We start from the raw sequence: 15,523 nt of genomic DNA, 5'->3' as shown, positions 1-15,523 counted from the left end.
ACAGTTTCGAAAAAATCTTAAAGGCCTCAAAGACCGACCCACGGTGGCGTTTGTTTCCCGCATGCAACTATTGATAGGGGTGGTGGGGAGGGGGAATACTTGGGACTGCTTTGCTACGTATATCGGTATGTCGGGTAGAACGTAACCACACGCAGGGTATACTCTGTAGGCGCGATGACGCGCGGAACAAACATCGGTCATAGTTACCAGACACGGCTGGCTCTTCGGTGGGATACTCTAAATATTTAGGTTGGTCGCTCGGCTGTAGCTCCACGGCAGAGAAGAGACATCCGGCGGCAAACATTGGGTGTATTTTTTGTATTCACTTGACGTGGACGGGCAGGATCCTCCCTTCTCTTATACCCTCGTCTTCCCTTCGAAAATCCCTTGAACTCGCGCACCGTTTTCCCTATTGGAGAACCCGGCTCTTCTCTAGACTCTTGCGTGGGCCGTGGCATGTCGTTTTTACAGAATTGTATCAAGTCCGGAGGAGGTTTCTGACATAGATCACTCGTCAACACAAAGAATCCCACTGGCGTATAGGAATACCACGACGCAGTGCACCGCCAGTTCTGTGTGTGTTCCCTTTCACCGATGGATGGTCGAGAGCAGAGCAGACACACAGCAAAGGGAATAGAACCTGCTGCAACTAGCTAGTAGTATATGTTGTCTTTTCTTTATTTAGCAATAGCTTATTCTTAGCTGTGTTTCCAACTTTCTATCCGGGGCCAACGGATTTTTTCCCGACGAAAATTTTCATTTTCGGTTATTTATTTATTTGTTTTTCTTCGAGGGGCATAAAAGAGGTGTGGTTGCCCCGTGTGTATACTACTACTACATGTTTGTGGGTCTGTTCTGCTTTACAGTCTAAGGTGATCATTTTAAAACGTCTAACGCTTGGCAGTAGCCATAAAGCTTACCAACGCTAGCTTCGAGGGTGGTAGCACTTTGGACTTGGAAAATTCATTCTCAGTCGCTGTATTTTTTCTGTTACATACAGGAAACGTTCCGGATTTTCACATATGTCTAGATTTTCACAATCCGGTGAAGAAGGTCTCTACACAGTCAAGATGAAACTCAATAATGCTGCCCGAAATGACTGACTGACTGAAAGAGCCGCACCTCCGCCATCATCACAGTTACTCCAATACCTTTCCGAGTTTAAGGTGTGATTAACTTGATTACAAGTCATCTTCGCTTCTATATGTTGGGGGATACTTTTGGGATCAAGGACTTCAAAGAACTAATTGAATGTGCTTTTGGTTGTTTGTTGAAATGTGATCATTAATAGCTTTTCCACGTATAATTTTAATCGATTTATCGATACACAATAGTTTTTGGCGGAGAATATGAATTAAGGTGACATACAATACCAAAATATAAATACTTGTACAGTACAGTAAACGATGTACATGAATGAATCAGCAAACGAATCAGTGAATAAGGGGAAATGCACAAAGTTGAAAGCGACCGACGAATTTGCATGGTTGGAAACATGAATCAGTTAGATTAGATTATATTACATGCCCGATGGACTAGACATTATAAAGGACAAGAAAGAAAAATTATCAAACTTTTCCTATTTTTAAAAGAGGTCTATGTTCTCGACAGTTGACACAGCGGTGCAATATTCGATCCATTTCTAAATAGTAGAATTGGCTGCTGGCTAACAAACGCAAGCCAAGTTACATAGTTATACAAATCTGATGATCTGTTACATAGGGTATGGATATTGGTTATATCACAAGTGTAATTGAATGGCAACATTTTGTGGATTACTTGCACAATTCTTACACTTGCCACAGCAAAAGATGATTGGTGGAGTCTTCTCGGCCGACAGTATCAGACAACCCACTGTGGCGAAAGTCCTCGTAGCCATCGCCGCCCGAAATGACTAACAGCCGAGTTCCATGACTTGAGATGTTACTGGTTGACGATAGAACACCAGCCAACGAATCCTTGCTCTTTAGGGAGAGTCCGTGGTGAGTGTGATGTAAACGGGATGAACGTAAAATGTGCGAGTCACGAATGGCTTCAACGCATGTCAGAAATCGGACGTGTCCAGTGTGCCCATGAGATAAACCTGCCAGGGCAAATGTTAATTAATCAACAACTTTTAAAACGAAGAAGAAAATAAAATAACATTTGAAGGTTGAATTATTGATCTCAAACAACTCATTTTTTTTTACCGCATCATAATTATATACAAGGATTTTAATACCGTAAAAATTACTTCAATGTTCTACGGTACAAACGCATTGAGTTTGAGTTGAATTAATAATTGTCTATCGCATAACAAACGCGCCCTTCTTAAAACGAAAATATATGATCGTCTGGTTAGACAACTTTACCTGTGACACAAGGTGGAGAAGATAGCCGGGATGATGTCGGAGTCAGATGCGGAGTAGGAATCGTCAGGATCACCCCAGCGCTAGTACCAACCCACAAAAGATCACGAAACAACATCATAGAAGTGACACGCAAGCAGGCCGCCTTGTGCTGACGGATAATGTCATCACAACCTAAATTGTAGGAATGAGTACAATTCAAATCTCTTATTGTACCTAGACTGCATCAAGAAAACGATATCGCATATAGAGTGGAAGACTGTATAGCTGGATTACCGGAAAGCATTTTGTTGACAGCCGGTGCCAAATTCACGTCACAAATGCATTCGTGAGTAAACGCATGGAAAAGTCGGACCACAGCCGAACCCTGCATCGCCACCCACACGCCCAATCCATTGCTGGCCAAACTGAGGACACTTCTCTGGGAATCAGAGCTCACAGCAAACTGATCCTGCAAACAATCCAACATTTAATACAAGTTTCAATCTGACATGAAATTATAACTATTTATAAACGAGAAAAAAAAAGAAAAAAAAAATTTATTTAGTACTAGGCCTATACGAAGTTCAATTTTTGTTGATAATTTTTGCCTTTTCCTGCGAAGGTTTAAAGCTATTCAAATAAATTTCAGTTTGTTTTAAAAGAAAATCAAAATCGTAATTGCGATGATGGCGCCACCGAAAGCGATGACGCCATGCTTAGAATACCGGTACCGTAGTCTTTTGCCATTATGAGTGTGAGATAAGTTTGTTTCGTCGGAATAAAGTTGGAAAGTATCGAAACTAATCCCTGTGAAAAATCCCAGAGCATGTCGGAAACTTAAAAGTAAATAAAAATTCCGAGAATACTACTTCAATCGTTAATGTAGAAGTGTTGAGAATCTTGATAGTGTTTTGTGATGCGCACCAGAGGCCGCTGCTTACGGGAAGCATTCGAGTAACTGGTCCAATTATACTTCCGACCGCAACACATTGTGGTTCATTGATACTCCAAGTTCCATCTAATAAATCAATGACCCCCTAAAATGAAATAATAAATTCGGAACAATCTGTACAACTATATTACTTGGTGTGCGTTGATAAATTAATACATCCCCATTGGCAAGCGAGGCGAATACGCAATTGTCCATGTATCTGTAGGAAAGACACTTGCAATTACATTTTGTTTCAAAAAATAGTTTTGGGTGTAGAGGAATAACCCAAATGCTTACACAAGACACAAGACAGCTGCTCCTTGCTGGATCCGCGTGCGATTCTTTTTCAGTCGAATGTTTTCGCCGCAATGATAAATATGGATGCAACCATCCTCCGTTCCCAACCACATCGTGGCTTGGTTCGTTGTGTCCGCTTCCTCAGAAGCTAGACAAAAATGATTGAAACGGAGATTTTTAGCGGAACTTGCAATATGCGCCAAATTGAGAGAACAATACCTGGTTGAATGTTGACCTCAGTGGGAATGGAATTGGAACGATATCTACTGTAGCTGCTAGGATCTTCATCAGCACTCTCTTCGCTCCCGGAACTCTCAGAGCTAGATTCACTGTAAAAATTGCAGATTTTTTACCGATTCGTTTTGTCCATGATTAATAGATTTGTGCGCAAAATACGAGCAAAAAGCTGTATGATTCACAATGAATAAAAAGCAATTAAGATTAGCAAATGGTTCATCATGCTTCTGTAAAAGTTCAAGGCACCATCGACTGCTCCAATAACTTCTAGTGTGACAGATATATAATATCGAAGTCTAATTAACCATTCAGCACCTTTCAAGTTCAAAGTTGGTGCAGACTGAGGATTGAATTTCATTCGAGTTACTAGCGCACAACGTCGAAGATTCAAATTTGGAGTCCCTCTTGAAAATGCAACTGTTTAAGTTGTTAGCTGATTCGTCTGACCTAGAAACGCGAAGAAAACCGAAATCTTAGTGCTTATTTCTTGTACATACACATTTCACTTTATTTATTATTTTTAAGAAATTACATCAAAGGGGCGGCTGGAATGGCAGCTATACACGTAATGCGAGCGTTGCATACTCCATTGCATGACGTAACATTCGGTTCAGGGTGTAGACTTAGAATGCATACCTGTATATGAAATCATATGAAATCATCCTGTTAAGATAAATTGCTGGCATAGACTTATATGCATTAACTGTGAACTGTAGTTATTGCCAAAAACGGACATTCAAATTGAAATGTTAACAACTAAACACATCAACTTAATTGCAAAAAGATGGTACCGGTATAGCCTACATTAAGAATAAAAATGGTTTTACCTGGCCGACGTAACCGTCACTGTTGCAAACCCAAACGTCGTTAAGATGTTGGGTGTTCCACGTCACTGTGGGCGCGGCACAGGTAAATTGAAGGCCTGCTCGTGTTTTACGAATAGGTAGCGGCATCAGGAACTCAGGTGGCGGTCGACGTTCAGGCGACATTGCTGGACGGCAACCGAATAATACAAATATCATTTGAATGAGTCCGATTTCAAAAATGTCCATAGATGCGAAATATTCTTTGGTGATGCTGGTATACCTCTAAGCTTGAGCTTCGTTTCAGAAAAAGATTCCTCCCAACTGGCTCGCTTCTCTGATGTAGTAAATGCTACTGATAGCGTCTCAATCCCGTCTCTGTTGCAAGAATAACTCGTATCAAAGACAAGGTATTAGAACATTTAAAAACTCACGAGAAATTTACCTAGTGCAAATGGCTAGATCTAATGTAGCTAACTGCGGTTCGGTCGATGCATTTTGTTTATCGGTCAACTGGCGCTGGATTCCCAGTTGAATTTCCTTGATTGCTTCATCGAGAGAAGAGTGAGACACGTGGAGTGAGGACACCAACTCTGTAATTTGGTTTAAAAGTGCCAAGTCCTCTTCTATGTGTTCCAAGTCTTTGGTTGTGCGCTTGGAACTCTCCTCTTTGTCTGGATGAATGGATTTTGTAAACAGTTAATAGAAAACGAAAATTGCGTCTAATATTTAGGTAGATGCTTACTTTTAGTCACCTCCAGATCATCAAGAGGAACTCGCATCAAAAGTTTGAACTTGTTGGCCTCCAAAGTGCTGGCGATTCCACTAGACGAATATCTGTGACACAGGAGGATAAAGTTGAAAAACTCGACGAAAACCAAATCAATCAAGTTTGACGTAAAGTCTTACGAGGACGATTTTCGGATGGCTGCGCTCCGTCGCTTGACGCTGGTAATGACAAGTAGGTCGGAGAAGAGGAAAAAACCTCTTTCCTTCCTGGTGCCCAACGCCGAGGGTATGGTGACGCAGTCGTGGCGGATAAAAGTTCGTTCGGGTGTCGCCAAATTACCTGGCCCCAAGCCCTCGACAAGACTTTCCAGCTCGCGCAATGTCGCCTGTTGTTGCTCGGCGCCATAGGCTTCCCGCTCCACGCAATTGATCTTGACCGCTAACTCGTGAACTTCCCGTTGAGCATCCAGTAAAAGAGTGTGATCTGGATGTTCTCGTGGTGTGTGTTTCAGCAGCATCTAAATGATTGTTAGGCTTAGGTGGCTGTGAGATTTATTATTGAGAAACCCTCCCACCACGGCTCAATAAATGTCATTCGACAAAGTGACAATTTACAGACGCCATAACTCGTACCTTGATAAGCAATTCATAGCGAGGTATCCTTTGAACGGGCATGATCAGTAGAGAATCAAGAGCTAATTTCCCTTTGTGCTCTCGCGCTGTTGCCTTTAAAAGAGTTAAGAAATAATGTTGGTGCCTTGATACACCGTGCTTTGTGCAGTTCATAGGGAAATTACCTCAAGAAATTTGGAAAAAGCCGATTTGGCCAAACAAGCCGTTTTGATTGCTTCTTTAGCGTGCTTCCAGTGGTTGATGTAAGCAGTGTACGTTTCAATTACCGAGGGCTTGGTGAGCTAAAGATATGATAAATATAACATTGAATCAATTTAATTACTTTTAGCATCAACCTATAATTGCTATCGAAGAAATGTGTCGGTGAAATGATTCTAAATTACATCTCGGTGAAATTTTAATGAAAGATAGCTGGTCATTAAAGAAATTGACGACGGAAATGGAGTTCCACAGATTACGTAGACATCATAATGTGAAAATGGAAGGAAGTTGAGAGGAAATTAGAAAGATCAGTTCAATTTTGGCGGGGAAATTTAGGATCGGTGGGCAGAAATTTTGTTTTCGGATTCTCTCCCTCGCTGACCCTGAGTAACGATTGGAAAAATCCCGACATTAAAGTCTGGACGTCGATTACCGAGGTTTTTGGGGGGTAAGAATACCGACATATTTCTAAGAGTGTACTCAAAAAGATTAAAAAAAAACAAAAACAAACAAAACAAACTCACCAAGTATATCAATAATGTTACTTACTGTATCTAGAAAAACACCACCGACACATTGTTTAGAATCCCACGATTCCAGACGCTTGCGTAGTTCCTCCAAGAATACTTCGTGATGGACCAAAATAGCTGGTATCTAAATGAAAAATTTATTCTAGTTACTTCAAAGCGACGTTAAATCAATTTTTAGGTAGAATGGCCGTTCAGTTCAAATATTTTTCTGTATACAACTCTACTACTAAGTACTAAGTGTGCCAAAATATTAAATAGTATGTGGCCAAGTATGTGGCCTTAAATGTAAACCTGAAAAAATATTTCGTCCACGAGATTGCTTTCCACCAATCCGGAGCACTCAGGTCCTTTTAGCGGCTGTAAATATTTCTGTAAAAAATTCAATCATAATAATGATGATGTCGATAGTAGCTTGTATTTGTATTGACAAACCGTGACAAGAATTTGAAGAGATTCAACGTAAGACCGCTCTGTGTCGTAAAGCTCACCAATGGCGTGTGTTCGAGTATCCTATACAGCAAAACAAATGAAGTTGATGGTGGTAATAAATTTTTTTTCTTTCCAGAAGCCGATTATTTCATATCTTCTCTCTTTAATGAATGTATGTGCAAAACTAAACATTTCAGGCTGTGACTAAATTAAAACTGCAACAGTAAAAGCAAAACAAAACAAAATCGCGCACTGTCGGATCCCGCTTAAATATTTAGATCTTTGATCGAAGGCTCAAGACCGTGCTTTTTTATGATAGCTTGGGATCGGATTGAAAAATATATATGTATATTCAACAAATAAATAAACAATATTAAAAATAAATCTCTCGGTGAAAATCCGATGATCGGAGGAAAACCGAGATGCCAAAATACAAAATGGATAAATACAAGAGGTGAAGGGCACAGTATAAAAATAGAAATGGTAGTGGAAACTATATCTAAAATTTCTTTTTATAACATGCTAAAAAAGAATGTTATCAACCTCTATAATAGCCTACTTTTCTTCCATTTAAAAATCTTGTTGTTAAGGGATCAGCACGTGAGAATACCAGACCCACACAAAGGATTTCAAATACTGTTTGTTATCTGTATTTTTGTCGTAAACGCTATATACGTCAACTGAAAGTAACATTGGCAATATATTTTAAAGAACGCAAAAAAGGATGGCATAAATCGCTCGATAAAATAAGCTTATGTAATAGTAAACGTCAAGATGCTTTTAATTGAAAAGCAAGGGAGATCGATGAAGACTGAAAGCTTACGCAGTCGCTACTAGTAGGATAAGAATCGTTGCTTGGCGACGAAGTCAAGAAACCCGACAAAGGTGGGTGACTTAGTTGGGAGGTGAGAGACGGATCCGAATTCCGACCCTTCCTCGTGAAATCACCAGCGATGACAGCGACGGCTTCCGTTTCTGCATCAGCCGAGCCACCGGGCAAATGGTTTGAGGTAATTGCGGATGAGACTAGTGGCGTAGGCATATCTTGTCTATGGCTAGTCTCCGAGTCCCAAGTGTTTTGTCGAACCAAAGGCGTAATACAGCTTCCTTTTGTGGGGCTGGCGGAAGCATTGATCGGCGGACATTTGCAATCGCCCGCCAGTTGTGGTGGATGCTGTGACATTTTCCAACCCACGCCGTAGGCTTCGTAGTTGTACTGGCACTGCTGTGTCTCATCAATAATAGCAGTGCAAGACAATTTTCGTTTCATGACTCGCAACGGCACAACCTGAACGATTCACAGCTAGGGATAATCTTGATGCGAATTCCACTCCAGAGCATTATGCCAGATGCACGTCACAACCGACACAATAGTAGTTTCGGAAACAATTGCCCGGAGATCTTTCAACCAAAACAAATGATTCACTTGGACTTGAACAGGTTTGACGGGCCCGAAAACTATCACCAGAAAATGTCGACTAGTTGCATTTGCTCGCCCCAAGATTCCGTGGACAACTTAACGATTAAGCCAAGTGTTCTACTGTTTTCTCCTAATGCGCAGGCGCGTTAACTTTAGGCTGTGACTAGCAGGCGCATTAACCGCGCATGAGCTGATGGCCGTCGGGGAAATTTTCGAAATTCAGTGTCGCATTTAATTAAAATGGGATCCAATTTTTACTCGGTCTATACCTGAACCGAACTTTACTACAGCAATGTTTGGTAATAATATCACCTAACGGAAAAACATTGCATTGTGAACTTACATGCCTCTTGTTGGAGGAAAAGAGGGTTTTGGTGAGTCTACATTTATTAGATCTATTATGCTAAGTTGCATAGATTTTTAACTTGTACAACTTGTACAATTAGTTTCCAGTAAATAGAAACAATAGCATTTAATATTTACCCTTGAACGTTTAGTAGATCCTAGCCTGGTAACAGGAAACGTGTCTGTGCTGATGGACTCGGAGTTCAATAGCTGAGCGGTGGATCTTCTCAAAGAACTGAGCGATGTCAACTCCAGTAATTCAGGTTCATCTTCAGAAGTGAATCCCCCCTCGTTTAGCACAAGCTGACAGGGGCTGGATAAAGTTCGCTGGTGAGACGGCAATGGCATCGGGCTCATACCGTTCTCTATCACTGTTGGGAGGGTATGGTGGTTTTCTAGACAATCTAGAGGAGGTGACGACATAGCTGGAGATAACTTGGCTCCAGTCATATGACTACTGACCTCCGAATCACTATCCAACATCTCGTATGGAATATTTGCACTGTTTTTACGCTTGGGTAGAACAAGTCGCGGGTGACGAGGCGATCCTGATATCTCGATCGGTAAGGTGGCCGAGTTGTAACCAATTTTCAGTTGAGAATCATCTAACGAATGCGACGTTGGGAAGGCCATCGCATTTTGTCGAGTATTAGCTGTGACGTTTGACCAATTGGAAGCCACTGCCTCACTGATGGGAATATGCGGTATACCACTTGATGGACTCATCGGCCTTGGTGAACTGGATTTGGCTTCGCGATTAATGCGGGGGCTCAATTCGCGAAGGAAACTCAGGTCCTCATTCCGTTTGGCGTACATTTTACTAAATTCAGATTTGTTCATCTCGGCTTCTAGCATTTCCCCATACGGCCCACGAAGAGGTCTGCGCTTGAGTCCATAACGACGAGGATTTTGTGGACTCCTTGGGGCCTTTTCTGTCGATAAGCTGAAAGCGTTGCTTTCCAAATCAGAACAATAAGGGGATAGCGACATGTGACGCAAAGACTCGGGATTGGTGCAACTCAATTCGGGAGCTAGTGTTACCGAAAGTGATACGGTAAGTCGATGGTTAGCTTTAGGGGAATCTGCATCCATGTTATTGATGGCTGTAGCTTCTCTGCAGGGTTTCTGACTAACCCTCACCTCTTGGATTTCGTCTGCTTCACTCGACTTTTTCAAATTTTCCTCGCGCGTAGAATCCTCCGGCTCGTCTGATTCCACTGAAGCATAATGACTTTCTCCAATTAACAGTCGGCACTCGGGAATTTCACCTATGAATGCGTCTGTCACGATTTGAGCATCCTCCAAAGAAGTGCCCATAGCAAGGCGGGATGAGGGAATTTCCATGGTGGACTTTTCCGGAATTTGAAGCGTTTGGGATGGACCACTGGATAAAGATGACATTTCTGCAAGAGAACATTTCGATTTCGAAAAGATCGTATTCTTTTCAGTGGCGATCAGCAAAGATTTGAAATCATCAGGATCCTCAATAAAGTTGGGCTCACCTGTGACTGAACTACTTTCAACTTTCAGTTTGCCATAATTGGCATCCACAACGAAATGCTTTCCCTCGTATTTTCCCATGTCGACAACAGGTACTCCGTCGTCGTCATCGAGAGAAGATGATCCACTGACTACTCCGATTACAGGAATTTTCTTTTCAATGCCACCATACATTGTAGATGCTTTGCTGGACCAAGCTGGAGGGAATGTTAGGAAACGGCCTCTACTCGATTTCGTGTAAGATCCTTTATGTCCCGTCACAGTTGATGTGCCGGTCATCGATGAACTGTGACGACGTCGCTTTGAACTTTTCCGATCTAATGATGATCTTTGGTTTATCAGGTGACGTGCTAAATTTTCCGTAGGTAAAGTAGCCAATATATCCACTTTAGGCTGGGCAAACGCGATCGATGTGGGCAGTGGTTCAAATTGTTGAATCTCAGAATGGGCCATAGAATCATCTGGCACTGCACAGTAGTCCCTTGATTTCACTACATCTTCGGGAGGGCAACTTGCCGATTGATTGACGCATTTATCGGGGTTCCAACCACTTTCGTCTCTCTCAAAGTTAGTTGCTAGTCGGAAAAGTTCGTTCAACCAAGGGCGACCGTCCGAGTGGTCAGAGGACCTTACCACACTGTTCCTCGATGAAGCGCCAGAGGAATCTATGCTAGGCGAAAGCAATGGAACGGATTCCCCGAATTGAGCCGCCACTTCCAAATCGGCCAAACGATCCAGCGTTGTGTCCCTGGTGGCGGCCCTCAGTCGCAGCAGGTGGTTGTTGAGTTCCAGCAGATCCAACACTGCCAAAGGCTTCGAATTGGCTAAAGGTTCAGCATCAATTAGATTTCCTGGCATGTCTAATTCGGTAGTTTCCGTCTCAATAGTTGGAAGGGGGCTCAATCGGATTTCAGCAGAAACAGACACTTCCGTTGTTTCGTAACAAGCTTTGTCGATGGGTTCCGCTTTTTCTGCTTCTAACTCTGTCAGACAAGGTGCCATCTGTCCAACATATTGCAATGAATCATCACAAATAGTGGAAGTTGGTGAGGCGGCTTTTATGCTCTGTTCAGAAATTTCGATTGAATCCGGCTTTGAAGCTATTACATCATTAAGCGAATCGAGTTTACTTTGATTCTGCGTTGATTCTGAAAAGTCTGTTTCACCAGGATTGAATTGGCCGTGTTGAACGGGTTCGTGACAAGTCATGGAATTGTCAACTTTGTCACAAAAAGATTCGTTGTTCGCTTCGATTGAGACAATTTTGTTGCGGACTGGATCGCGGGGCTCGTGTGAACTGGAAACGAGAACCTTGGTACAAGGTATAGGATCGGCAATCGGGACTGTCAAAATTTCTTTGCAATCCTCTGGCAGATGATGAAATTTGGGCGTGTTGGACACCTCCCCAGAATTGCGTTCGTTCATTTTCAACCGACGAGGAAGCGATCCAGAATACGGCGAGCTAGAAACATTAGAGGCATCCTTTCCTATGCTATAAGTCACGGGCTTAAGGGTTATCGAGGTTCTCGGCCGACGATTGTACGTTCCGTCTGCTCCAACATCGATTTGTGAGAACGAAGCACTGCGAAAGGGGATGGTGCGTTGCTGATAAGTTCCTACCATTATTCGAGGATTGAGTCTAGACAAGGTTAGATGGACTTCGTCGAAAACGTCGTCATTCGTGGGATCCGGATGGTTCGTGCAAGAAAGGCGTGAATTGTCGGAGAAGAGATTTTCATGGGGTTGGTGGTTCGGGATATCATTCGTCGGTGAAGAGCGCAGATGTGCTGCTACCGACTCGTCCAATACCGGCATCATGTTAGGAGTGTTATTGGCGCAGGTCGTCGTCTCGTTGTGTTTTACCACACTGCCGTTTTCAAGATTAGGGAGGAATACAGTGTCATTCGTATTTTGAGATGTGCTGGCGATTGACGAAGTAGGTCTAATGGGCTGGTTAAGGTCAGATGTCGAAGTAGCGGAATCTTTCTTCGATCGGGAAGATTTTTTCCGTTCGGAGCGAGTACGAGGGTGACGGGGTGGAGCGATCGGGATCGGAGGCAACTGATTTTGAATGGATTCCGCGACGGACGCTAGTTGTACTTGATCGGGAGATCTGCCTTTGCCCGTCGAAGATGTAGACGATGACGATGGTCGAAGGCGTTGGGTCAGCTGGCGCAACCTTTCCACCTTTGTGGAACTGATGACCTCCGCTTTTGGATAAGTAGAGACTCTACTTGAGCTGCTCTCTTTGACCGTTTTCGGGACTTGGACTGTGGAACCGGGGTAGTGAGCACAAAGAGGGCGATCTGCACTGTAAGCCCGACGATCTCGCACTGCGTCGCCATGAGCATGGCAGTAAACTGCGTGAGGGGAACGAGATCGTGCAGGGCGATTAGGTAATGGACACACGTCTGACGGCCTCTCGTTGAGGAGCTCCATCAGCCTAGGCGATTGAATATTTACTGTGGCTTTCTGGTTTGGCTCGGCCAGAGATTTGCCAATTTGACTACCAATGCTTTTCGTGCACGGCCTATGCTCGGGCAGAGATGTATCCGTTGATGGATGCGTAGTGGATGCGCACTGGGATAGCAGTGAGGAATCACTGCTGCACGACGCGCATTGCTCTTGGCGCGCTTCGCCACTGCACGTTTTACAGAGCACCCCATGAGTTTTGCAATTGGTATGATGGCGAGAAGTGAATGTGGGTCCAGCAACGGAAGGCGATTGATTGGTGGCAGCCGCCTGAGCGTCGACGGCCGATGCACACGACGGAGATAAGCCTGCATATGAAGACGTCATTGGCGTCGCGGCAAGCGGCGAAGAATAGTGTCTATCCATGGATGCTTGGGCAGAGGTATCGACAGGAGGAAGCAGTCCTAGTGGCACGTTACTCGAGTCCTCTACAATAACATGGGACTGCTGTATCGTCGACGAAGAATCGTGTCGGTTGGCCGCCTCAGATGGGTTGCTGTTTCGTTTACAATCAGACCGAGTCGGTGAGAGAGGCTTTTTTATCCGCGCGCCGTCGCAGCTGGAATTGAGTGATACGACCCGAGCCCGATTTGTACAGAAATTACCAGTGGTTCTATTATTATCCACACGGTACGCCAACTGCTGCTGCTGATGGTGATGTGAAGGTAGGTCGACTACACCAAGGCAACTATGCTTAGTGGACTGGTAAACCGTGGCCGTCTGATTATGCTGGTCACTTAAATGTCGCTCTCGTGTTTCATGGTGACTGGCAATGCTGCTGTGCGCCTGTATTAGAAGAGTCGGACTGCTGAGACTGTGTTGTTCACTGCTCAATGACGGCGAGGGGACGTGCGTCAGCAAAACGGGTGTAGAAGGATTCACGGTCAGCTCAGCTTGCCAAACTGGGCCTGGTGAATAGGCTAACCCTAATGGTGGCTGTGATGCCGAGATGTCTGTAACTTGCGAGTCCGGTGAAGACTTGAGATCGAATAATGGCCTGAGAACTGTATTATCACCGACAAGTAAGGCACAATTTTGAAATGGATAAGCCAGTTGAATGGAGGCATCGCCGACGGGCTTCTCAACTACTGTGGACAGACGGCGACTGGCCGTGCAGCGATTGCAAGCTAACAATCCGACAGACGAAAACGGGTAGAAGAGGCGTCGTCGTCGATGGGAAGTGGAGGACGATACTGAAGACGGCAAGGAGGGAAAACTAAAGATAGTCCCGTGGTGGTAGGTGTGCGGCCAACGTGGACTGCATCCAGGCAGCGCTCTATATTTAGAGCTGGGCGATGATGCAGGGCTAAGGCCAGCAGGAGGGCAGTCTCGGCTCAACTCCTCGACAGTGACATCACTGATCTCAGCGCCATCTTGTTGTTGCACAGACCGGAAATAGGACATTTTCTTTCTTTTCGAAGACACAACTGGGTAATTCCCTGCCTTTTCATTAATCACACATTCAGCATACTCTTGGCTCGCAGCGCTTTCCAGTTTTAATACACTTTCTTGATTTAGTGTCAATGAACCTAATCCTCGTCGCTCCGAAAGACGATTTATCGACTTGCCGGCCTCAGGGTTATTCAGATTCATGGTGTCAGTTCAGTACAGACCGTTCTGTATCAGAGAAATCCATACAAATGTTTTTGAATTCAAAAAGAGCGAAATAAGGATTGCAACAGGCAGCTTTATCGCTTACAATTTTAAACCTCAATACCGTACTAAAGCTCCTTAAAAAGATACACAACTTTAAGTGGAGGGAAAATTATGTAAGAAACTCGCCCACTTACACAATAAGTTCACGAATAGCTTTCTGACTTCGGAATGCACTTAACAGTTTAGTACTGGGTTCTATCAGCGCTTCACTCTAATTTTGTCTTCACTTGACTCGACGAGACTCCTGAAGAGGCTTGTATACCGTCACTTTTCTGAACAATAAATGTAGATAGGATAGTGTAAAGGAAAAGAGCCAAACTCGATGAGTCCTTCTTGATGGCACGCTTTATCTGTTACAGAGCTCTGTAGCCCTGTTACCACGTGACCAAGCGTGCCGCACCTCTCGTTTTGACTTTAAGAAAGATAACCCTTGCGGCAGAAGGTGTGTACACATTCACCAGGTGAAATCTGCCGTTGGCCTTGTCTTACTTGAGAAAGAGCAAGGTGATGTAAGATTTTTTAAAATAAATACTCTTCTACCAGTTACTATCTGGTTACTATGAAGAAAAACAAGGAACAAAATTTGATACTTAGACAGAACGAATGAAAAATTCGTAAGCTAGGGGCTTCTGATAAAAGATATATTTGACTATCGGATAAAATAATGCAATACAGGGAAACTACGTGAAATGCTAGGATGAGCCGAACGATTTGGTTACTCGACAGAAATTAATTGTGGATTGAACTATCGTTTATTCTGAAGGAAATAAGTAGACAAGCAGGAATGAAACAGCAAATTTAACCATATTTTGTCTTCCAGCTGTTTTCTATCTTGTGTAGGAAAAAAGTGAAAATTTCGAAATTTATTTATTCACATCAAGTAAACATTAATTTTTTAATTATGTATCACATACACACAGCAATAGGTTCAGTATCCCACTGTTTCTAAATTTTTTTTTGTAGTCAGTCACTAACTGAGTGTATACAACCCCTAACAACTACAAATCATT

General features: G+C 43.3%; 1 protein-coding gene across 4 annotated transcripts; it reads right to left on the bottom strand.

Annotated features, from left to right (window-relative positions):
- Positions 1-1,288: 1,288 nt before the first annotated feature.
- On the bottom strand, positions 1,289-14,986 carry LOC124206106. Of its 4 annotated transcripts, XM_046603752.1 has the most exons (21): positions 10,388-14,883; positions 9,024-10,288; positions 7,124-7,201; positions 6,983-7,060; positions 6,711-6,815; positions 6,125-6,241; positions 5,961-6,053; positions 5,508-5,845; positions 5,344-5,435; positions 5,044-5,272; positions 4,882-4,976; positions 4,623-4,786; positions 4,328-4,431; positions 4,111-4,242; positions 3,778-3,887; positions 3,559-3,706; positions 3,414-3,481; positions 3,200-3,348; positions 2,625-2,799; positions 2,352-2,522; positions 1,289-2,083 (listed from the first exon to the last, which is right to left on the bottom strand). In XM_046603752.1, exons 1-21 carry the CDS (start codon positions 14,448-14,450, stop codon positions 1,791-1,793), a joined length of 8,067 nt encoding a protein of 2,688 aa, XP_046459708.1. In that variant the 5' UTR covers positions 14,451-14,883; the 3' UTR covers positions 1,289-1,790. The 4 variants fall into 4 exon arrangements, with proteins under 4 accessions (XP_046459708.1, XP_046459707.1, XP_046459706.1 ...); XM_046603751.1 differs by having other exon boundaries at positions 3,778-3,878; positions 9,024-14,884; XM_046603750.1 differs by having other exon boundaries at positions 9,024-14,883.
- Positions 14,987-15,523: the final 537 nt, after the last annotated feature.

The sequence above is a fragment of the Daphnia pulex genome, chromosome 10 (assembly GCF_021134715.1).
Source record: "Daphnia pulex isolate KAP4 chromosome 10, ASM2113471v1".
Lineage (NCBI taxonomy): Eukaryota > Metazoa > Arthropoda > Branchiopoda > Diplostraca > Daphniidae > Daphnia > Daphnia pulex.
Note: the sequence above shows the minus strand (reverse complement) of the source record. Positions and strands in the feature narration are given on the sequence as shown.